Genomic DNA, 25,231 nt, shown 5'->3' with positions numbered 1-25,231 from the left:
GTCCTGAAGATATCAATGAGATCCATCTCGTCTAATGTATCATTTAAGACTTGTGTTTCCTTATTAAATTTCTGTTTTGATGATCTGTCCATTGGTGTGAGTGGGGTGTTAAAGTCTCCTACTATTATTGTGTTACTGTCAATTTCTCCTTTTATGTGTGTTAGTGGTTGTCTTATGTATTGAGGTGCTCCTATGTTGGGTACATATATATTTACAATTGTTATGTCTTCCTCTGGGATTGATCCCTGATCATTATATAATGTCCTTCCTTATCTCTTGTAATCTTTATTTTAAGGTCTATTTTGTCTGATATGAGGATTGCTACTCCAGCTTTCTTTTGCTTTCTATTTGCATGGAATATGTTTTTCTATCCTCTCACTTTGAGTCTATATGTGTCTTGAGATCTGAAGTGGGCTTCTTGTAGACAGCATGTATATGGGTCTCATTTTTCTTTTTATTTTTTTTTATCCATTCAGCCAGTCTGTGTCTTTTGGCTTGGTTACATTTAAAGGAATTATTGATATAAAAGTTCCTATTGCCATTTTCTAATTGTTTGGGGTTGATTTTGTAGATCCTTTTTCTTTTGTTGTATTTCTTGACTATATGAGTCCATTTAATATTTGTTGTAAAGCTGATTTGGTGATACTGAATTCTCATAACTTTTGTTTGTCTGAAAAGCTTTTTATTTCTCCATCAATTTTGAATGAGATCCTTGCCAGGTACAGTAATCTTGGTTGTAGATTTTTCCCTTTCAGTACTTTAAATATATCCTGCCATTCCCTTCTGGCCTGCAGAATTTCTGCTGAAAGTTCAACTGTTACACATATGGGGTTTCCCTTGTATGTTACTGTTTGCTTCTCCCTTGCTTTTAATATTCTTTCTTTGTGTTTAGTCTTTGTTAGTTTGATCAGTATGTGTCTTGGCATGTTCCTCCTTGGGTTTATCCTGTATGGGACTCTCTGTGCCTCTTGGACTTGATTGGCTATTTCCCTTTCCATGTTGAGGAAATTTTCAACTATAATCTCTTCAAAAGATTTCTCATACCCTTTCTTTTTCTCTGCTGCTGCTGCTAAGTCGCTTAAATCGTGTCCAACTCTGTGCGACCCCATAGACGGCAGCCCACCAGGCTCCACCGTCCCTGGGATACTCTGGGCAAGAGCACTGGAGTGGGTTGCCATTGCCTTTTCTGTTCTTCTTCTGGGACTCCTATAATTCAAACGTTAGTTCATTTGATACGGTCCCAGAAGTCTCTGAGACTGTCCTCAGCTCCTGTCATTCTTTTTACTTTATTCTGTTCTTCAGAAATTATTTCCACCATTTTATCTTCCAGCTCACTGATTCATTCTTCTGCTTCAGATATTCTGCTATTGATTCCTTCTAGAGTATTTTTAATTTCAGTAATTGTGTTGTTTGTCTCTGCATGTTTATTCTTTAATTCTTCTGTGTCTTTGTTAATTGATTCTTGCATTTCCTCCATTTTGCTTTCAAGGTTTTTGATCATCTTTACTATCATTATTCTGAATTCTTTTCCAGGTAATTTTCCTATTTCCTCTTCATTTATTTGGACTTCTGTGTTTCTAGTTTGTTCCTTCATTTGTGTAGTATTTCTCTGCCTTTTGATGTTTTTTTTAAGTTATTGTGTTTGAGGTCTCATTTTCCCAGGCTTCAAGGAAAATTCAATTCTTTTCTTGAAGAAGTTTGAATTCTTTCTTCCTTTTGTTTTCTGCCCTCCTCAAGTTGGTCCAGTGGTTGGTGTGAACTTCGTATAGGGTAAGATTTGTGCTGGGTTATGTTTGTTTGTTTTTCCTCTGATGAGCAAGACTAAGTGAGGTGGTACTCCTGTCTGCTGATGATTGGGTTTGTAGTTTTGTTTTGTTTGTTTAGATGAGGTGTCCTGCACAGGGTGCTACTGGTGGTTGGGTGATGCTTGGTCTTGTATTCCAGTGGTTTCCTTTGTATGAATTCTCAATATTTGATACTCCCTAGGGTTAGTTCTCTGGTAGTCTAGGGTCTTGGAGTCAGTGCTCCCACTCCAAAAGCTCAGTTTTTTATCTCTGGTCAGGAATGAAGATTCCACAAGTGGTTTGTTATGGCATTAAGGGAGAGTAAAGAAAATATCCAAAAATGAGAAACCAAAGATGAAACCCAAACAAATGGCAGTTACAAAATCAGGCAAGTAATAATTAAAATAATGGAATATAAACATATTCATATACACCCATGAGCAAAATGAAAACAGTCCAAAAAAAAAGTACAGTAGATTGATCCAGTGAACAAAGGAAATAAAAAATTATATTTACCAGTTAAGAACAAAACTAAATTATGCACAAACTGCAAAATAAAGCTAAAGCAAGGTGCCAGGTGTGGAATAAAGCAAAGAAAACTAAACTAACAAATATGTTGAGAGGAAAGGAAAGAAAGAAAAGAAAGAATAGATATGCAAAGTTAAGTAGAGGTAGATGAAGAAGATTTATGTACATTAAAGATTAACTTCAAGTGGAAAAGAGCAGTAGGAAAGGCAAATGAAGGAATAAATTAGAAAAAATATAATAAGTTTTTAAAAATTAAAATTATTAAAAAAGAGAAAGAAAACAGAAGAAGGAAGCAAAAGGGAAAAAGAAGGAAAACTCTGCAGAACTGCAAAAGCCCAATGTAGAGGCTGTGGTTTATAACAACAATAGAAAGTGTGACTGAATATACACATATACATATACACCCATAAGCAAAATCAAAAGAGTCCAACTAAAATTAAGTACAATAGATTGACCCAGCAAAGAAAGGAAACCAAAAATAATATCTACCAGAACAAAACTAATTAAAGCACAAACTGGAAAACAAAACTAACGCAAGTTTCCAATTGGGGAATAAACAATGAAAAGAAAACTAACAAACATGTTGAGAAGAAAGGAAAGAGAGAATAGATATGCAAAGTTAAATAGTTGTAGATGAAGATTTATATATGTTAATGATTAACTGCAAGGGGAAAAGAACAATAGGAAAAGCAAACAAAGGAATAAATATAGAAAAATAATACTATGTTTAAAAAATTTAAGATTAAAAAAAAGAGGAAAAAAAAAAAAGAGGAAAACTCCACAGAACTGCAAAAGCCCAACGCAGAGCCAGAGGCTTATGACAACAATAAAAAATCTGATTGAAAGAAAAGAACAATAACAAAAAAACACTGAAAAGGTTAATTGGATTTCTTAGTGCCAATAAAATCAACAACTACTACAGAGGAGGGAAAAAAGGGGGAAAAAAGAGAAAAAAATCCAAAAGAATCTACAGAACAAGTCAAAATATAAGAATAATAAATGTTTTTCTTCCAGATGTTCAAGCTGGTTTTAGAAAAGGCAGAAGAACCAGATCAAGTTGCCAACATGTGCTGGATCATGGGACAAGCAAGAGGGTTCCAGAAAAACATCTATTTCTGCTTTATTGACTATGTCAAAGCCTTTGACTGTGTGGATCACAATAAACTGTGGAAAATTCTGAAAGAGATGGGAATACCAGACCATCTGACCTGTCTCCTGAGAAATCTGTATGCAGGTCAGGAAGCAACAGTTAGACCTGGACATGGAACAACAGACTAATTCCAAATAGGAAAAGGAGTACATCAAGGCTGTATATTGTCACCCTGCTTATTTAACTTCTATGCAGAGTACATCATGAGAAATGCTGGGCTGGAAGAAGCACAAGCTGGAACCAAGATTGCTGGGAGAAATATCAATAATCTCAGATATGCAGACGACACCACCCTTATGGCAGAAAGTGAAGAGGAACTAAAAAGCCTCTTGATGAAAGTGAAAGAGGAGAGTGAAAAAGTTGGCTTAAATCTCAACATTCAGAAAACTAAGATCATGGCATCTTGTCCCATCACTTCATGGGAAATAGATGGGGAAACAGTGGAAACAGCATCAGACTTTATTTTCTTGGGCTCCAAAATCACTGCAGATGGTGATTGCAGCCATGAAATTAAAAGATGCTTACTACTTGGAAGGAAAATTATGACCAACCTAGGTAGCACCCCACTCCAGTACTCTTGTCTGGAAAATCCCATGGATGGAGGAGTCTGGTAGGCTCCAGTCCATGGGGTTGCTAAGAGTCGGGCATGACTGAGCGACTTCACTTTTCACTTTCATGCTTTGGAGAAGGAAATGGCAACCCACTCCAGTGTTCTTGCCTGGAGAATCCCAGGGATGGAGGAGCCTAGTGGGCTGCCGTCTATGGAGTCGCACAGAGTCAGACACGACTGAAGCGACTTAGCAGCAGCAGGTAGCATATTGAAAAGCAGAGACATTACTTTGCCAACCAAGGTCCACCTAGTCAAGGCTATGGTTTTTTAGTGGTCATGTATGGATGTGAGAGTTGGACTATGAAGAAAGCTGAGTACTAAAGAATGGATGCTTTTGAACTGTGGTGTTGGAGAAGACTCTTGAGGGCCCCTTGAACTGCAAGAAGATCCATCCAGTCCATCTTAACGGAGGTCAGTCCTGGGTGTTCATTGGAAGGATTGATGTTGAAGCTGAAACTCCAATACTTTGGCCACCTCATGTGAAGAGTTGACTCATTGGAAAAGACCCTGATGCTGGGAAAGATTGAGCGCAGGAGAAGAAGGGGATGACAGAGGATGAGATGGCTGGATGGCATCACCGACTCGATGGGCATGAGTTTGGGTAAACTCTGGGAGTTGGTGATGGACAGGGAGGCCTGGTGTGCTGTGATTCATGGTGTCTCAAAGAGTCAGACACGACTGAGTGACTGAACTGAACTGAACTGATCAACTCCTATTTAAAAGAGAGAAGGTGCTCAATCAAAGGCAGTTGTTCCTGATGCTGTGCTTGCTGTCCACATTGTTACTACCAGGAGAATATGCATACCAGTCTTTGTGTTTTCAGCATATTCATGAATGATTCTAATAATTGTTGAAATCATCTGTCACTTTTACCACAATTACTGTCCTATCTATCTTCTCTTTGAGCCTTCTGCGACTTCTATTTTCTACATTGAAACTCAATTTTCCCATCCTTGGGTTCCGACAACTTGATTTGGCTCTAAATTTCTCTTTTAATTAATACTCTATCTGACTCTATTATTACTCTCATCCTTCAGTTAATACAAAGGATAAAATTTAAAATAAATGTATGCTATATGTGTGCGTGTGTGCGTGCGCGTGTGTGTGTGTGTATTTGTATCGAAGTATAAAGGGCTTCTTTTTCTCTTTTTGCTAAGAAAAATTGCTTAAGGAAATTTTTGGCTGGAAATAGTATGGAAATAGCAAGTTCTATTTTTATCCTAATTTAAAATTTGATTTCAACCCCAGCTCCGTCTGGAAACCTGAGTCATTTTGAGACTAAGAAGGAATAAAAGAAAGAATTTGAAATTAAAGACAAAGCATAAAATTGTGCCTGTTTGAAAAAGATAAGATGATTCAGTAGAGCTTTTCTTCAAAAGATATATTAGGAGATATCATATTCAGAAATGAAGCACATAGAATCCTTAATGTTGTAAATTGTTTCTCACTGTAAAATCTTTCCACTACTAAAGCCAAGTTCAGGTACTTATTGATGCATCAAGATAGAATGAAAAAAATAGGTTTTAGAATTAGTTTTGGATTTGAATTTTAGTAGTTTTGTGACTGTTTTGGTTTTGTTCTTTATAATTTTCTTTTTTATGGTTTGCATTAGAAATCGACACTCGAGCAGCTGGTTCATGACATAATCTAGGAATTCATGAGATGAGGGACCAGGAGAGGAAGTAAGAGACTGTGTACGTGTTGGGTGGAGAACGTCCCTACTTTCAGCCAAAGAGATTTCCCTGAGGCTTGCTGGGTGATGAAAGACCTAAAATAACTGAAGCCTTATCTTTCCAAATGCTCATAGCTAACTCTGGGGATGTTTACTCTTTATTTAGCAAATGGAAACTGCTTGCTACCTCAGCTGGCACCATTTCATCATACAGCATTCCACAGCATTGTCTGTGGTTCAGGCTTTTTCCCACTGGTGTATCAGCCTGTGCTTTCCTCTTTATAGTGGACATCCTACTGTACTCAGTCAGGGCTGGGGTCATCAAACCAGATAGACGAGTATCTTGGCCTGAGCAACTCCAGATGTCTTGGAAATTCTCACTTAGGAGACTGGGAAAGTTACATAGAGTCATTCCCTGAGAAAGCAGTAAGTGAAACTTGTCTTGAAATTGAAACGTTTTCCATGGAGACTCAAATGTTAGAAAACCAGCAATTACCAGACAATGAATTTTTTAAGATCAGAGGTCTTATCATATTCTTTCTGATTTCTCCATTGCCAAGTAAAGTGCCTGAAACACTGTCAAACTACACAGACACACATGCACACAAAATATATATTTATTGTACTATATAGCATACATAATATATATGTATATTATGCTATATATAAATATAAAATTATTATGCTATATATAAATGCAAATTATCAGTATATAACATATTAGTAAATTAACACAAATTTACTTAGCTTAGGGGAATGGGATATCATGAGGTTTTTTCATCTGGTAATGTCTCTTTAGATGTACCAGCCTACTCATTGCCTCCTTTATAAACTTGCCCTTAACCTGAGTGAGGTCAGGTGTTTGGTTCTTATCTTCCTACATAGTTCTCCCCATGTTGCTTTGTATATTGTCTCTTTCTCTAGCTACCTGTGAAAACCAAACCAAACCAAAAAGCAGCAAGAAATTTGAAGATAAGGACTGGCCCTTTTCTATCAGTACTTAACTTCTTAACATACTTGGTACATAGAAGGCAGTCAATAATGTTTTCTAAATGAGTGAGGATAAACTCCTTTTCCTGTATTTTGGATTCATTTCATTTATAAAAGTCAAAACCTGCCTTTACTCATGTAGGTTCTCAGTGCCAAAACCAACAAACCGAGCCTTGAGCCAGAGAATCTAAATTGGATGGTGTAAGATCAGTATTAAAAATGGGAAACCGGAAGATGAAGTATCTCATTGATTTCTGTATGAACACGTTACAGTTAGGTGTTGAATGCAGTGAATGTGCTGATTGTTCTTCACTGGTGGAGTGTGTATGTGGTAGCTTGTCAAATGAAGAAAATAAGTTGAATTTTAAAGGGAAAAATACCTTCCTACTCTCTCCTCTGCCAGGGCTGCCCAAGAAATCCAGGAGATTTGGTGATGCTTAGTGTCAGGAATGATGCTAAAGCTGAAACTCCAATACTTTGTCCACCTCATGCAAAGAGTTGACTCATTGGAAAAGACTCTGATGCTGGGAGGGATTGGGGGCAGGAGGAAAAGGGGACAACCGAGGATGAGATGGCTGCATGGCATCACTGACTCGATGGACGTGAGTTTGAGTGAACTCCGGGAGATGGTGATGGACAGGGAGGCCTGGCGTGCTGCAATTCATGGGGTCGCAACGAGTTGGACATGACTGAGCGACTGAACTGAACTGAGTCTCAGGAATATTAAGACCCTCTTATTTCAATTAGGTTGATAGGTGAAATATAGTTCTCTGGTGATCCATTTGATACTGGGCAAGATAGACTTTAATACCAAATCCCTTCATTATGGCTTCTGGGGTGGTGTTTAATGGTTTTAAGTAGGAAGTATCATGTCATGCTGCATAATGGAAAATTTATTTTGGTCTAGTTTCCAAGCAGGAAGTAATCCTTCCCATCAAATTGTGCTTAAGATGCTTCTCTTATGGCCAAGACACTGACACAATAGTGGTTAGGCTAGAGAGAACTGCCCCCTGCCCCCCCCCCCCCCCACACACACACACAAGACAACAACAAACCTCTCACATAAAGGACTCAGGCTAGACAGGGACCTACTACCTGACACAGCCTTTCTCAAAGATTAGCGTTTAGGCAGGAAACTAGCACAGGAAGGCTTCCATGGAAATTGGTCAATAGACTTGCTGCTTAAAGACTGTACTTGAGTCAGTAAAACATAGACAAACAATGAAGAATTTGGTAAGGACTCCAAAAAAATGGACATGTAAAACAGCACAGAACAAGATAATATGGGGCATAGAAGAGGGTCCCCAAGTCATGGAAGAAAAACAGTTTTAATTCAAATAGTTTCCTAGGCCACCCTGGTTAGAGTTGTTATTAGCTCCTTAAGTAAGTAAGTGAAGTCGCTCAGTCGTGTCCGACTCTTTGCGAACCCATGGACTATAGCCTACCAGGCTCCTCTGTCCATGGGATTTCCAGGCAATAGTACTGGAGTGGATTGCCATTTCCTTTTCCAGTGGATCTTCCCAACCCAGGGATCGAACCTGCGTCTCCCGCATTGTAGACAGACGCTTTACCATCTGAGCCACCAGGGAAGGAACTAATTAGTTATTAGTTCCATAAGAGATCATACTCTTGTGATCTAGAGATTGATGTGTATCTTTTAGAATTTATTGTACATATAATATGTAAATATGTATATATATGTAAACATGTATTTCTATATGTACATATGTATTTATTTATATATAGTGTCGGTGTTGAGTTGCTCAGTCATGTCCTACTCTTTGTGACCCCATAGATTGCAGCATGCCCAACTCCCATGTCCTTCACCATCTCCAGAAGTTTGCTCAGATTCATGTCCATTGAGTCGGTGATACCATCCAACCATCTCATCCTCTGCCACCCCTTTCTTCTTTTGCCTTCAATCTTTCCCAGCATCAAGGTCTTCTGTACAGAATTCTTTACAGAGTAGACATTTACCAGTTTTAACAGAGACTTGTTGTCTTCATAAAATTCCAAGTTTAAAACCATATTTATCTATCATGTCTGCTTATTTTCTATCATATATCATCTATGTGGAGAAGGAAATGGCAACTCACTTCAGTATTCTTGCCTGGGAAATCCCATGGACAGAAGAGCCTGGTGGACAACAGTTCATGGGATTGCAAAAGAATAGGACACAACTTAGCAACTAAATAACAATTCAGTCACCTATTTATGTAGTATCTTCAAGTCAACTGGGCCTTATTTGTCGTAACAGTGAATCCTCTGAAATCCACAGTAGACAAAATCAGTTGTGCAGTTGTGAATTCTGGCACATGGACTATTTCTGATTAAATATGCTACACCATATATTATCACAAGCATAAAGCCATGGTAAATAGTGTATTGGCTTCCCTGGTGGCTCAAATGGTAAAGAACTCACCTGCAATGCGGGAGACCTGGGTTCAATCCCTGAGTTGGGAAGATTCCCTGGAGGAGGACATGGCAACCCACTCCAGTATTCTTGTCTGGAAAATTCCCATGGACAGAGGAGCCTGGTGGGCTACAGTCCATGGGGTTGCAAAGAGTCAGACATGAATGAGCAACTAAGCATGGCTTGGTGTATAGAGGGCATGAGGTAGGGAGTGCAGACCTCAGCAATACAGGATTTTGGAGAAATCTGATGTCCATATAATACTCTCTCACAGATTTCAATATGCATCCCATGCGATTTACACAGCAACTACTGGATAAGCTTCAGCATCAAGAGTGGAAAAAAGTGTTTTGGAGTCCAATACCTGGGGATTCAATCCCTGTTCTACCAGTGTGGGCAAATGATTCATGCTCTCGAATGTCAGTTTCATTATTTGTATATATGGTGATGTCAACACAGGGCTGCTTGATATTCTAATGTAACTGTGCACAGAGAAGGCACAGCCTAGGTGCCCAATTCATTTTAGTATGATTCAGTCAATGACTGAACCATAGCCAAGTTTCTGTGTATCTAATTCATTCTGAATTAAAAAGAACCGTGAATACAAAGTTGCTTAATCAACTGTAGCTTTTATGCTGTTTCTAATCTGAAAAATATAGAAAAAACATTTTGTTTACTTGTTTTTCTGAAATTCCTCATTTGTCAGCTCTTGAATCAGACTACCAGATCCATTCAAAAGTTTGGTCTTTTGTCACTTGTTCACATTTTAAAATTTCTAACATTTATGTAAGGCTTATACCTCAACTTTTACCACTCTCTCAAAAAAGAATTCCCTCCTTTCTCTGGTTAAACAATAATTTCCAACCTGTCTTCTCAACTATTTTAGCTCCTTTAGATCTGTGTTTGCTGATGCTCTGTCTTCTAGCATTCATTTGGGTTTCTGTCTCTCTATATGTACAGTTTAAATCCAGTTGGGCAGCAAATTACTTGACAGCTGTGCCTTTTTTTTTTTTTTAATACCCCTCAAAGCTCTTAGCACAGTAGTTGGCTGAGAGTAAATATTCAACACAGATTTGCTAATTGAACTTAATTTAAAAAATTCACTCCAAGTATCTGAGCCAGTGTCAGGCCATAAATACAGAAGCTTCATGTGTTCAGTGTTCATTTTCTTCTTGTAGGATCCTGAGATGTCAATTCTGAGAGTAGCAAAGAGGTACCAATGATGACTCATTAATTTAGAGTTTTGAAAGTCTTCCCTACTGCCACTTGTCCTAACCTGAAAGTTCTTCATTTTGGAAACTGTTTCGTGGAAAGAAGTCCTGGAATGTATTCTTTTATTTTTTCTTTTGGAAGGAACAAACTGAATTCTACTTTACTTCTGTCACTGTTTTCTTCTGTGGCCTTGTGTATGTCTCTTTCTTTCTCGGGACCTCATTTTCTCCTCTGTGGAATTAGTTGACTGAACTACCCATACTGGGTAGTTCTTTATAGCTCTCTTCTTTTAATAGGTCTCTTGCTGTTGGTTCAAAGTTTAATTTCTTTTTTTTTTTTTTTTAGTTTTTTATTTTTTAAATTTTAAAATCTTTAATTCTTACATGCGTTCCCAAACATGAACCCCCCTCCCACCTCCCTCCCCATAACATCTCTCTGGGTCATCCCCATGCACCAGCCCCAAGCATGCTGTATCCTGTGTCAGACATAGACTGGCGATTCAATTCTTACATGATAGTATACATGTTAGAATGCCATTCTCCCAAATCATCCCACCCTCTCCCTCTCCCTCAAAGTTTAATTTCTTTATTTAAAAAACTGCATTGAAATATAGTTGATTTACTATGCTGTGTTGGTTTCAGCTATACAATAAAGTGATTCAGTTACACATATATATACGAATATTTATATTCCACTTTTTTAACATTCTCTCTTCCATTATAGTTTATGACAAGGTATTGAGCATAGTTCCTAGTACTTGGAATATATTCTTCTTGAGATAAGCATGTCATAGTTTAAAGATATGTTCAGAAGGTTGAAATAGTCAGGATATTTGAGAACCTAATCTTGGTTAAGGGCAGAAGAAGGAGCTGGATTATATTTGGAACAGTTCCTCATTTAAGGAAATGTTTACTGAATTGAGTAAGCAGAGGCAATTCCAATTAAAATTTGGAGAGGAATCAGGAGAAGGAACAAATCAGAGAAGCAGGAAGGAAATAGTCTGCCTTTTCAGTAGTCAATTTTAAATTCTGTGCTGACGTTTATGCCTTTCAGACATGATAAAGAGAAGAGCTGTGGGTAGAATGAATCAATTTCTTCTAGAGTCAGTTTATTATTCCTCTCTGAATCACAGCATCCTGGACAGAGCCACAAAACATTGCAGTATTGAAAAATTATTCCCATGTAACTCAGTGACTCTTCTTCAGAGATATTTGGGCCAAGTTAAATTTGATAACTCAGTGAGAAATATTGCTTCAATTAGTGTGGTACTAAAAAAAAGGGTTACAAGACAGCATCTCTAGGCCTAGGTCCCCACTCCACTATCACCCAGTCATTAATGGTGTGATACACCTCTCAAAGGTTTTTTCCTTTTTAAATTTACTTAGTTTTTGGTGTGCTAGGTCTTTGTTGCTAAATGCGGGCTTTCTCTAGTTGTGGCGACCAGGGGCTACTCTTTGTGGTACCCAGTTTTCTCATTGCAGTGGTTTCTCTTATTGCGGAGCTAGGCCCTAGGCACACAGGCTTCAGTAGTTGTTGCTCCCAGGCTCTACAGTGGGGAGCACAGTAGCTGGAGCACAGAGGCTTTAGCTGCTCTGCAGCATGTGGAATCTTCCCAGACCAGGGATTAAATCCATGTCCCCTGCATCAGCAGGTGGGTTCTTATCCACTGTATGTGTTAGTCACTCAGTCATGTCCGGCTCTTTCCAACTCCATGGGGTGTAGGCTGCTAGCCTCCTCTATCCATGTGATTTTCCAAGCAAGAATACTGGAGTGGGTTGCCATTTTCTTCTCCCTATCCACTGTACCACCAGGGAAGTCCTCAAGTTCTTTTATCGTTAGCATTCTCTTCCAGAAATGAGGATGTTCAATAGGCTTTTCCCCTAATTGAAAACAAACAAACAAACAAACAAACAAAAACCCTTTGATTCTTAGAAATTTTTTCTTCAAAATACTTTTTTACCTTTTATTTGAAAGAACATCAGATGACGGTAAATATTTTAAAAATCGTTCTTTTCTAGGGTTTCATAATTGATTCAGTCTTGACAACATCTCTCCAAAGGGTGAAGAGAGAAGCAGTTATGGAACACTTCTTAGCCAAAACTTTACATCTCTTTCATTCTCAGAAAAGCATTATGAAGTGGAAATTTTCTCCAATTTTACCATGAAGGAAATGAAGAATATGCTGATGGCCACTGAGCAGATAAGAACTGCCTCTCTCAGGTCTGTCTGAGTTAAAAACCCTTATTCTTTCTAGCATATAATTCTGGCATTGTGTGTGGGGCGGCAGGGGAAGAGGTGAGGGGAGAAGGCAGGTATTCCATTTAACAGATGGAAAGACTGAGTACAGTGAACCAGGAGACTTCCTTAGTTTTGCAATAAATCAGTATTTTTGATTCCAGGATGAAAACTTCAGGTTTTTGGAATAGAGTGTAAGCTCAGACTGGAGGACAGGGTGCAAGAAAATATCTTTTTATGATAATTTTATTTTTATTTGATGCCAGCATTGAATTTTCAGGGTTTCAAAATGGTGAGATATAAAAGAATTAAGCTTGTTGTATTGACATTTTAAAAATTAAATTCGAGACTGTCTTTGAATGAACACATTTTATGCCCTAGAAATCCATTAGTAGTTTGGAAACTATTTTTTCCAAACCATGCATCCCAGCCTCCCTAATCTACTGCCTCACACATATACATTTGGAGAAAAAAAGGGGTAATCTTGAACTTTATTTTTTCCTTACAGAAAGTAATTATCTGGAAATAATTTGTAATACTGCCCAGTTCCGTAGTTGTTCTTGGTTTAGGAAATAATTTTTTCCCCTTTTAACTTCCCTTGTTTTCTTCTTTTAATCCTCTGTATTTGTGTTGGCTTTTAGCCCTGTGCATTGGGCCTAGTGCCAAGTGAGAGTCAGCACTTAGCCTAGAAGTATCATTTTTCAACACACAGAATCAGGAGGAAAACCCCGCCTCTCACACCCACTACTAATTAGCATACTATTCTACAAAACTGACTAGTTGCACCATGTGCTCATCACTTGTGAGTTTCTGCTTTCCACAGCTCTCATTCCTGCAGAGAATGAGTTTGAGCCACATGGAGAATATGCCTTTAAGCCATTCAAGTCTTCAAGGAGCACAGAGACCATCCTGGAAACAATGGCTCCTCTACTCAACAGTAATTATTGTGCTTTGCTCCTTCAGTGCACTAATGTTTATTTTTTTTCCACTCAAGGTAAGGAGACAACAGAATCTAAGGTTGCAATTTATTGTACTCCTCTTTTCTTTTGTTAAGTCTAGTTGTTAGCATTGTCACTCAGTATTGTTAGAGCTTTGAAAGAAAGAGATGTAAGGTAAGTGATAGATGGTGTAGTCTATCTTTGAGAAGAGAAATGCACTGAACTGGGAGTAAGAAGATACAAATTCTGGGTTTAGGTCTCTCAATAACTAGCTGTATGCATTTGAAAGACATTTAATCTTTCTGGTTCTCAGTTTCTTCATCTGAAAAGTGGTGGTAGGGAAATGGATTTGTTCATCATCATGTCCCTTCTAGCTATAAAATACAGTGATTAATAATTTATCTAAGGGTGGTATAGAACATAAAGGGAGTCAAGAGGGGGGCAATGACTTAGGGCTAGGTTGATCAGGGAAGGCTTCATGGAGGAAGGAGGAAGTACTTTCTTTTTGGGAAGCCCCTGATGCTTATTGGGAATTTCCTACTGAGCTCCACTCCAAATTATGGGTCTAGTGAAGAGAATGGAGATCCATTAGATTTTTAGTAAAAGTTTTTTCTGACTGTTGTTTACATAGTGCTGATCAGAAAGAACATAAATACCTTATTTAATTTAGGATTTAGCCAATTCCTGGGTACATCTGAAAACAGTGACTGTAGAAACATTTTTCTAAGGGACAGGTTGACCAGTTAAGATTTCAAAGACATGGTTCTACTACTAAAGATATTTGAAAGCAACTGAGAAAAGATACAGGAGGAAACAGTACAGGGAAGATGCTGATGTTAACCTAGGGCAAGCAGAGCTTTGGCCAAGTTTTTACACAGTAGCCCATTAATTTGTATTTTGTAACTGTACACAATGGTGTACAAGAAAGGAATTTGTGACCACATTCCCCACTGTCTCAAGGAATGTTCCAAGCAGACCTCTGAATGCTCTGGACAGTGAAGCTTTGAGCAGGTGGGAAAAAAATCATTAGGAATTCTTTGTTTCAATTTCTGAAGAAAGGGAAGGGTGAGAATAGCAACAGCTTAAATTTGGAAGTGCCTTTTCCTTCTCAAAACTACTCCACATGCTATTAGCCTGATGACACTGAAAAACATAGGGTAGGTTTTCCGTGTCATCAGTTCCTACATGTGTCTGGGGACTCAGTGCCTGGGAGAGAAGAGAAGTGTCTTTCTCAGAGGCACACAGCTGCTCTTGCAAAGGGAAGGAGGGGGTCTCATACTCCCAGAGGCATTTAGGACACCTCTTGCCAACGTTGAACTTGATGAATCCCCTGTGTCTGAGGTCTTATTCTGGGATTCCCTCTCCTAGACAACATGCAGCTACCCAGTGAAAGGTTCTGCTTCTAAAGAAACAGCCCAGAGTTTGTTCCAAATTTGGGGAATTTTGAAACGTTTTCAGGATATTGTCCTGACAGGGTGCCATGGAGGCTTTGTTCCCATGGGAAAACCCAATGGCTGGCTGATGCTACAGTGATATTAGCTCCCACATTCCACTTTCCTGCACTTCTCTTTCCCTATCCGCCACAGGTTAGTATCTTTGGAAAAGAGGACTGAATGACTGTGGGTAATGAGTCATTACTCGGTAGCCACTTCCATCTCCTTATAATGCTCTGTGACCTTGGAGTTTACATTGTTTTAGTCTCCACTCTGGTTATTGTATACAAAATCCCACTTTCCAACCTCTCTAGGCACTAATTCAAAAAGTGTTAGACAGGAAGACTCAGTTCCTTTTAAACCAACAAAAATTTCCGTGGGAGGGTTCTTTTTTTTCTTTCTTCCCTCTCTTTCAGAAGACATCTCACTGAAAGAATCAGTTATGAGCCCAAGGAGATGGTCCCCCCACTCCTACATGATAATAACCTCACAGAAATTATCTCTTAAGAAACCAAATGTTCACCAGTCTAGGTTCGATGCATGAGACAGGGTGCTCAGGGCTGTTGTACTGGGATGACCCTGAGGGATGGGATGAGGAGGGAGGTGGGAGGGCGTTTCAGGATGGGGAACACATGTACACTCATGGCTGATTCATGTAAATATATGGCAAAAACCACTACAATATTGTAAAGTAATTAGCCTCCAATTAAATAAATAAATTAAAAAATAAAAAATACCTTCACAGCAAAAGAAAAAGAAGAAACCAAATGCTCAGGAGAGTCCCCTGTTTCAGTGAAACTAAGGATACTTTCAAAAGGGGAAGTTTTGCATGTACTTATAAGCATAGTAGGTTCTATTTCCAAATGATTTGATTAGAGTTGGTTTGGAGAGATAATTATTAAGTTTACTTACTAACCCAATTACATAAATCTGAGTTTAAATCAAAATGGGTTTGTAAGAGCCACTGATCCTTCTAAGCAAAGATGAATTAACTAAACAGGACTCATATACTGCTTTATAAGTGGATATTTACTCCTTCCAAACATCACCAGGATTAGAAATACAAACTGCTCTGGAGCCGTAGGGGTGAGACTTTTGACTCAGACAGGCTGTTTGGATCTCAGCCTGGCCTTTTTTCAGCTGCGTGACCTTGGGCTAGTTACATAATCCTCCTACTTCTCATTTCCTCTTCTGCAAATGAAAATGTTATCTCATAGAGTTGTGGTAAGAATTAAGAGACAGTACAATCCTGACCCATAGTAGGCTCTTAGTAGATAGTAGTGATTCATATTTATACCATTATTATTAATGACTTTACAATGAAGATAAAGACTTAACAAAATGGGTATTCCTTGCTTATCTATTCTACTTCCTTAACCAAAGAGTGTGTCTCACTGCCAAATAGAGGATTTTAGTGATTAGACAGATTTTCACTTGTGACAATAATGACATAATATTACAATGGTGGTTTCTGTAGTTTTAAATGGACATTAAAGCAGCCCACCATGCAACATCCAAGATTTCTGCAATTAATTTGTCTGTGGCCTTAGGTTTCTTCGCATACTCTTTATGCATATGAGTAGACAACATAGATGTTATCAATGGCACATTTTTTGGCATGCTTTTATATTTAGATTATTATTCAATTGCTTCATGTGTAGATTTGTGTCTTTCTAGAAAGGTGATAAACTTAAGAAGCAATGACCATAGATGACATTAGTTTCTCTTGCTTACAATTGTAGTATAATGTATAGGTACATAAAGTCTTGTTTCATTCTTTATTATAATCAACATCATTACCAAAACACTAATACTTAATAAGCAGGACAAGACAGAATATCTGGGCAAAATCCTTTATGAGACTTAACTCGTTTAAGCACATGAACAACCTAAATGGACTAGGTGCTGCTATTTTCCCCATTTTATAAATGAGAAAATTGAAGTTAAGGGAGTCTCTGTCACATGGGTTAAACAAAATGGTATTTCAGCATCTCTTCTAAGAAACTCCAACAAAATATTCTTGACTACAATGCCAATATATATGCTAACTGCTAAGTCTTATACAAATTCTAATATACAATATAAATTTATAAGGATAAATCAAGTAATATGCTTAATGTGGTTTATTTGCAGTGCAAAAACATTTTGCTTTTACCAAAATATTGTATTTGTATAATATGCAATTATATACTATAAACATTTCTAAAACAATTGAAATAGTATTTTAGTAATTTGATGTTTCTTTTATTTTCTTAATCTAGGTTAACACCTTTTAATATAAGAAATTGAAAGTTATAGTCTAAGTTAACTTACCTTGATTCATGCTCTTGACTGTCATCACTGCAAAGTCACCTCATGAACACATTCAGATCAAAATGGAAGACTGCATCTTTGAGTATGCTTACCATGTTATGACACTAAACTTTAAGCCCATCATTCAATAGTGCAAAGTTCCTTTCTAAAGAACTTAATAGTTCCTCACTCCATTCATGATTTTTTTTCCCTTCCTTAGACAACTTAAATTCCATAGTTCATAATTAAAATCCTTGCCAAGGTGGCCTTTCCTTCTGAGTCTCCTTTGTGGGTTCTTTCTTATTCCCTGACCTCTACACACTGCAATATCCCAATACTCTTTCCTATCTATAATCACTGATTTGATGCTCTTATATAGACTCATATCTGAACTCACCATGCAGAAGCTGAAGACTCCTAAATTAATTTTTTTTTAAGAACTCCTTAAATTCCACCCTTATAGATCCAGTCGCCTTCTTGACACTCCTACCTGGGTATCTACTACTCATCACAAACCTGACATATCCAAAAAATGAACTCATGATTCTTTTCCCCCAATTTACTCCTCTTAAATCTTGCTCATTTCAGTCATTAACAGTGTTATCTTTCTAATTGCTCAGGCTCAGAGTTTGGTGTCTTTGTCTCATTTTCTCATCCATATCCATGTCAGGAACTCCTGTTCACTCAATTTCCAATCACTTATCACCATCTCCACAGCTAGTACCTTGGTCAGAGGCACCATGCTTTCTTGCCTAGATGCTTACATTGATCTCTTACCTTGTCTCACTGCTTTTTCTTTTGCTACTCTTTAATGTATTCCTAGCATAGCAGCCAGAGAAATCCTATTAAATAATTGGCATCCTGTTTAAGCTCAAAAAGTCTCTTAAGCAGTTTGCTGCAAGGAAACCAACGCACTGTTACATGGTCCCCCCAAAATGTTTCTGGCTATACCTTATCTTACTACTAGGTATCTTAAAGCCTTTAGTATTTAAATATCTGTGCCTATAAAATCAACCACACTGATAGCTTTCTGTGGCATGTAATTTGTGTTGCAAGATTTTGAAACTGAGATCTCAGGGTTATCTCAATTACTATGTGTGATGCATAATTATCTAAATATTAAATAGGGAAGGCTTTATCACTCTGAAACATTAATAAATATTTCTATAGCTTAATTTTTTATTTAAAATAAATATAAATGGGAATTGTTAGTTTCTTCTCACATGCCAGTGGATCATCTTATGCAGTCACTGGGGTGCAGAGACATATAGAAAATTTCTATAGCCCAGGAGGAGGCACATCCAAGATCACATAGTTGTCCTGTAGGTGGAGATTAGGTGGGTAGAAGGAGTTCTTAACTTCTTCCTAGAAGACCCAAAAGGTAGCTGTGCAGTGAAAGGTAGAGGAAGGAGCCAGTCATCTGTAGAAGAAAGCAGAGAGATCCAAAACAGGGTGGAGGGAGGGATTTTTCTTTTTTTTTTTTTAATGTGGTTAGGGCAGAGAAGTCTGCTTCAGGAATCCGAGCCGCTAAATAATCAAGAAAACTGTTGACACTGTCACCATCCTGACCAATTCTTCTTCTTCCCCTACAGACTGCCCAGGGACCCTGTGTAGCGAAGTTTGGTGAGTAATCTGTCTCACAGAGGATGAAATGGTTGGATGGCATCACCGAATCATGAGTTTTAGACATGAGTTTGAGTAAATTCTGGGAGTTGGTGATGGACAGGGAGGCCTGGTGTGCTGCAGTCCATGGGGTCTCATAGAGTCAAATACAACTGAGTGACTGGACTAACTGTCTTATAGGCCTCCTTTTTACTTTCCTTACTATTTGCTGCGAAAGGTAAGCTCCAGTGCTAAGAAAGGAGGCATTCTATTTTAGTTACTCTACAACTACTGTTTTTAACTGTTAATCATGTATTGTAGTTGTCTAGGAGCTGAGGCTTCAACTCTGTTTTTGATTGTGTTAATAAGCACAAGTTTCAGATTTCTATGACTTTTCCCTGGGACAGACTCAGAGACCTTCTCACATTTCCCATATTGCTAGTGTCCACTAGAGTGAGTGTAGGGTGCAATTTTTGTTTCCAAGTGTAAAGATGAGAAACGAGAGGGGAGTGGTCCCTTCTCTGCTCCTTTCACCTCTCCTCTCAGCTCCTGAGTCACTTTCCTTTATAGTGACCTGGTACTTGCTTAGAAGACACAGTAAAGTTTACAGTTGGGCCTTTGGGTATTTTTTTAGAATACATACAAAATTAAAAATGAATACATTTGGGGTTGTTTACTGGTTTAAGATCAAACAACCATTTTCCACTGAAAACAGACCACTTCTAGAATCAGCTTCAATTCCTGTTTTACTGTACAGCACAAACAGCCAGGCTTCCTTGACTTGAGATGACAGGGAATCTCATTTTACTTGTCTCTGCCTTTTTGATTTGTTGTTTTTCTAGTAAATGGAGTGAAACTCCTCATGATATGTTTGAAATACCCTCTTGATGTGGTAAAAGTTGAGAACCTCAACTTTAAAGTTGAGGCTCCCCCCCATCACATACTTAAATATGAAAACCAGTCATATTTCTTCCTGGTGACTTGCCTATTATCTATTACATGGTCAAGCAGGAAGAAATTTACTGGGCTCTGGATTCAGTGGAGAAACAGGGAGACTTTGCTTTCTGCTTTAATGATCTCCCCTTCATTCTCCTTCAGAGCCTTATATCAGTTATTTCTATATAAAGAAGAATTTAAGTCAATGTGTTATCTCTTTTGGTATGTTTTTTTTTATCAAGGTTTCTTTCTAATTATTTGACAAAGGCTTTGCCCCCATAACAAAAGTTATGGAGCATTAGAGAACACACCAGATAAGTATTGCACATTCTGGGATTCTGAAAGTACATCTTTGTGTAAAAACAGTGAACATTAAGAAAATATGTAAATTCCATAAATATCAAAGTCTGATCCTTTGCACATCCCCCGTGACAGCAATAATCTAAGGATACTTCTATTTAAACAGTCAAATAATTTCCATGTATTAACTCATTAATTTACCAGTAGCTATTTGGTGAGGATTTGGATAATGGTATCTCAAGCGAAACTTGAATGACACATACCCATAAGCTGAAGCACTATTATTTAGACACAGTGCACATAATTCAGCATATACTGGGTAGTAGGAAGTCTTTTTGGTGTTGAAGATACAGCTATGGACAAAATAAAGGAGTATTTGATTTCCCTGATGGCTCAGACGGTAAAGCGTCTGCCTACAATGCAGGAGACCTGAGTTTGATCCCTGGGTGGGGAAGATTCTCTGGAGAAGGAAATGGCAACCCTCTCCAGTACTCTTGCCTGGAAAATCCCATGGATGGAGGAGCATGGTAGGCTATAGCCCATGGGGCTGCAAAGAGCAGGACATGACTGAGCAACTTCACTTTTCCTTTGTCCTCAAATGTTACATTCAAGTAGGTATAAGATTGATAAATAAACAACTTAATTTATAATAGGCTAGATGGTGACAACTTCTATGAAGAAAACTAAAACAAGATAAAGAGAGAGAGTGACAGGAGAGCACTATTTTAAACAGATTGATGAGCTGGCCTCATTGATAAAGTGATACATAGTAAATAGTATTGATACAGAAAAACATGAATATGCATTTCTGGACTGCCAGCTCTTGTCATCACCATCCTAGTGTGTCATTCCTTTCTTCTTCTTATTTCACAAATATTGGTTGAGAAGTGATACAGTGCCACCTAAAACTTAACCCATTTCCCTATTCCAAACATTTCTTAGAGCCCCCCAAGCAAGAGATAAACTTAGGCAATTTCTTCAAAGTAGGGAGTGGTAGATACTTAAAATTGTGGTTGGAGAGACCTAGTATAGACCTTTCCTATAAATAGGAAAGAACTATTATCAGGAAGATGATGAAATAATTAAATAACTATGCTTTTCTTTTTTTTTCTCCCCCCCTTCTCCCCTTATAAATATCTTTAGGACCATTACCTTCAAAATGGCAAATGCCTTCTCCTGAGCCTTCTTGTGTGAATAAGACAGCTGACTGGAGGCTGAAGATACTTCAGAATGGTTTGTATTTAATTTACGGCCAAGTGGCTCCCAATACAGCCTATAAGGGACGAGCTCCGTTTGAGGTGCAGCTGCGTAAGAACGAAGACCCCATACAAGCTCTAACCAACAACTCTACGATCCAGAATGTAGGAGGGGCTTACGAATTCCACGCTGGAGATGTAATAGACTTGATATTCAATGCTGAGCATCAGGTTCTGAAAAATAAGACATACTGGGGGATCTTTTTACTTACAAATCCCCAATTCATCTCCTAGAGACTTGATTTGGTCTCCTCATCCTCTTCAGCACTTGCAGAGACATCAGTGCATAGGCTGGACAAGGAAGATTTTCAATCTCTGCAGTTCATCTGAGTATACAAATCAACAGAAACAGAACTTCTTGCATGTGAATTTTCTTTTCTCATGCCTGTCTGAATGAGACTCAGAAGAAGGACAAAAGGCATTTGGTAACCCTTGATGTTAGATCAGCAAAGACAGTTTTGTTAGTTCATGAAATGAATATGGGTGGCTAGAGGACAGAATCTTCTCCAAGTGTCTTTGTCTAACCCTTGAATCTCTGGGTGGAAAAATGAAGTCTTCTTTCCACAGAAGTCTTATCTTGTATGCAGAAAAGATCCAGGGCAGTAGTCTGCCCTTGTTCTCATATTCTTGGACTGTGGATTGCTTGACTTCATTCTTCCTTATTCCTATCTTCTGAGACCCTCCTAATAAAAAAGTAGTCAGACTTGGAGGGTGGCCACTGCTATGCCAGCAATACTCCACTTCACATTTGATGGCATGAGGGGACAGAGACACAGGTGGCATTGGAATGGGATGCACTTTATTTGGGAATTTTTCTTAATTTAATCACACTCAGGATGCTTGGTGCTTTATAAAACCAGCTGGTCAAAGGGTCATTCTGAACCTTTACATAGGGCTTCATAAGAACTTGTTTGTCCATGTGCCTAAACATGGCTGATGGTAAAGAAAGAGTAATCATTACTAATCATAAGATTTAAGCACAGAAATTGATATTACCAGTACTGTATTTTTTCATGTCATGATTCCATGTTTTTAGCTGGCTAGGCAGTTTGCAAAGTACTTTCATACATCACATGGCAACTCTAGAAAGTTAACGGGGCAGATATTTTGGCACAATTTTAACACTGAGAATATGGAGGCAGGTGGAACATATGTAACTTGCTTCACCCCACAGAATGAATGATTAACAAGGGGCCTTAGGCTTCCCACTGTATCACACTATTTTAGCTTTAGGGTTGGTATTTCTGCTCTCATGTTGGATGTCTATAAAGTTTAGCAGATTAGATCTTCAAGGGGTATATATTCCCTTGGCAGATAGAGGGAAGCTACACCAATGCCTTGCTTTCTCAAACACTTCCTTTCCTTACCTGGAGCAGGGAGCATGGGCTATTGTTCAGGGCTAACTTCAACCAAACTCCTATCCTCACTTTGTACAGCCTGTCTTGGTCAAATGTATTAAGTTCCAAAAATAATGAATAGCACTCAACTCAATGATGGTCTGCTAAAGTTTTGGACTCTACAAAATTAACTAGCTGCTTATGGGTTCTTGTTGAAAGGTATGTAATATGATTACATGATAACCCAATTTAAGATATTTATGGATATTTGTAAAAAGCTACATTGTGTTAATAATATCACCGTATAAAGCTAATTTAAAAATATTTGTATTGTCTGCTTAGGAACAAACTAAGCCTGAGGCCAAGGTGCTTCTTAGTATTTCTTTTTTTTAAATGAAATCTGTTGAGTAGTTGTTGGGCCAAAGACTTGGATGCATGGTTCCTCTTGCATTTGTATATTTTCTCAGGAAATTAAAGTTATATGACATATATTTATGGAAACTTGCTGGTGTTTATCATTGTTGAGTTATAAGCAGCAGTGTGCTGGAGTGGGCCAGCACTAGCTCATAAGAAAGTTAAGTTGCTCAGTCGTATCCAACTCTTGGTGACATTATGGACTGTAGCCCACCAGGCTCCTCTGTCCACGGGATTTTCCAGGCAAGAATATTGGAGTGGGTTGCCATTTTCTTCTCCAGGGGATCTTCCTGACCCAGGGATGTGACTCAGGTCTCCCACATTACAGGCAGACTCTTTACCATATGAGCCACTAGGGAATCCCTGCTCCTAAAAACTGATTGTTATATTTTCAAAAATTGCACATTCTGGCTATGAAATATAGTCATCCTTGAAATTGGCTATGGTGGGACTATTTGTACCATGGGAATTGGCAATCAGGGCTTTTCTTTTTGGAAAGTCTATTCACCAGCACACCACTGCTTGTAAAACTCTCCTTCTCGATAAAGCCACTCAGTTCCTGCCTTATTCTTGGAACAATCAGGGTAGGCAAGGGAGAAAGTGAAATTGTCATACTGCTTAGCAAGAGCCCCGCCTATTAGTTATTTCTCAGGGCAAGCAGAGGTCTCCAAAGTTGCAACCAAAAGCTACCAACAGATGACTTTTAAATTTCCCTAGTGTTGTGATTTCAGGTTTTTTTTTTTTTCAGTGTATACTGTTTCCTTGTTTCTTCAAATAGTTGTTTAAATTTTATACCTATAATAAAGTATATGTTGGTAAGTAGGCTATAACTGACATATCTGTGGGTTATCAGGCTAGTGTTTGTGATCTAGAGAATGTAAGTATATATCAAAGATATTGTTGCCCATATGAAACACTTATTTTTAAAAAGTTTTCTACTTGAGATACAGTTTGATTTACTGTGTTACTTTCAGGTGAACAACATAGTGATTCAAAATTTTTATAGATTATAGTCTACTGAAATATATTATATTGGCTAAATTCTCTGTGCTGTACAATGTATCCTGGTAGCTTATTTATTTTATACATAGTAATTTGTACCTGCTAATCTGGTGCTTCTGTCTTGCCCCTCCTTCCCTCTTCTCACTGGTAACCACTGGTTTGTTCTCCATATTTGTGAGTCTATTTCTGTTTATTCATTTGCTTTTTGTTTTTTTAGATTTTATATATAAATGATAACCTACAGTATTTGTCTTTCTGACTTATTTCTTTAAGGATAATGGTCTATGTTATTTCAAATGGCATTATTTTATTCTTTTTGACATCTGAGTAATATTTCATTATATATAAACCACAGCTTTATCCATTTATCCATTGGTGGACATTTGAGTCACTTCCATGTCTTGGCTGTTGTAAATAATGCTGCTATGAACATTGAAATGATACATGCACTCCAAATTAGTGTTTTTGATTCTTTAGATGTGTACCTAGGAGACAGATTGCTGGATCATACTATAGTTCTATGTTTAGGTTTTTGAGGAACCCCCATACTGTTCACCATAGTGGCTGTACCAATTTACATCCCCACCAACAGTGTAGGAAGGTTCTTTTTGCTCCACATCCTTGCCAATGTTTGTTATTTGTGGTCTTTCAATGATAGCTATTTTTGTTACTCCCTCTTTATAAATCTTATCATAATCTCTCCTCCTGACTCTGACCTCATTTACATCCTTGATCTTCCTAAAGTGTCTGAGAGGAGTGGCACAGGGAGCTTACCTTCATTCTTTTTATGAATTCTGCATATTTGCAGTGACAATTTGATATTGTCTCACTTTGATATTCAAGTACCAATCATATTGCCATCCAATTATACTCTCATGTTTCTAAAAGGGATCTAGGAGAACTTTAATAAAACACAGAAATACAAAAAGTCCCAACATCATCACAAAGAGCAAAAAGAGCTTAATAAAAAGGCAGATGATGAGGAAAATCGCTGTTTAGAGAAGTTAGACTTAAGAAAACTGTTAGAGATGAACATAGTCAAGAAAAATTAGAGAGTGTGATGGAAATAGTTCAATTTTTATAGAAAAAAAAAACAAAACAGTGCTGAGCTCTAAGCAGGCTCTATC

General features: G+C 38.0%; 1 protein-coding gene across 1 annotated transcript; it reads left to right on the top strand.

The window, feature by feature from the left end:
* On the top strand, positions 13,282-24,341 carry TNFSF18 (tumor necrosis factor superfamily member 18). Its single transcript, XM_005690657.2, has 3 exons — positions 13,282-13,588; positions 18,850-18,880; positions 21,239-24,341. The coding sequence occupies exons 1-3, from the start codon at positions 13,382-13,384 to the stop codon at positions 21,583-21,585; spliced, it is 585 nt and encodes a 194-aa protein (XP_005690714.1). The 5' UTR covers positions 13,282-13,381; the 3' UTR covers positions 21,586-24,341.

The sequence above is a fragment of the Capra hircus genome, chromosome 16 (genome assembly GCF_001704415.2).
Source record: "Capra hircus breed San Clemente chromosome 16, ASM170441v1, whole genome shotgun sequence".
Classification (NCBI taxonomy): domain Eukaryota; kingdom Metazoa; phylum Chordata; class Mammalia; order Artiodactyla; family Bovidae; genus Capra; species Capra hircus.
This window is presented reverse-complemented; position numbering and strand designations above follow the sequence as displayed.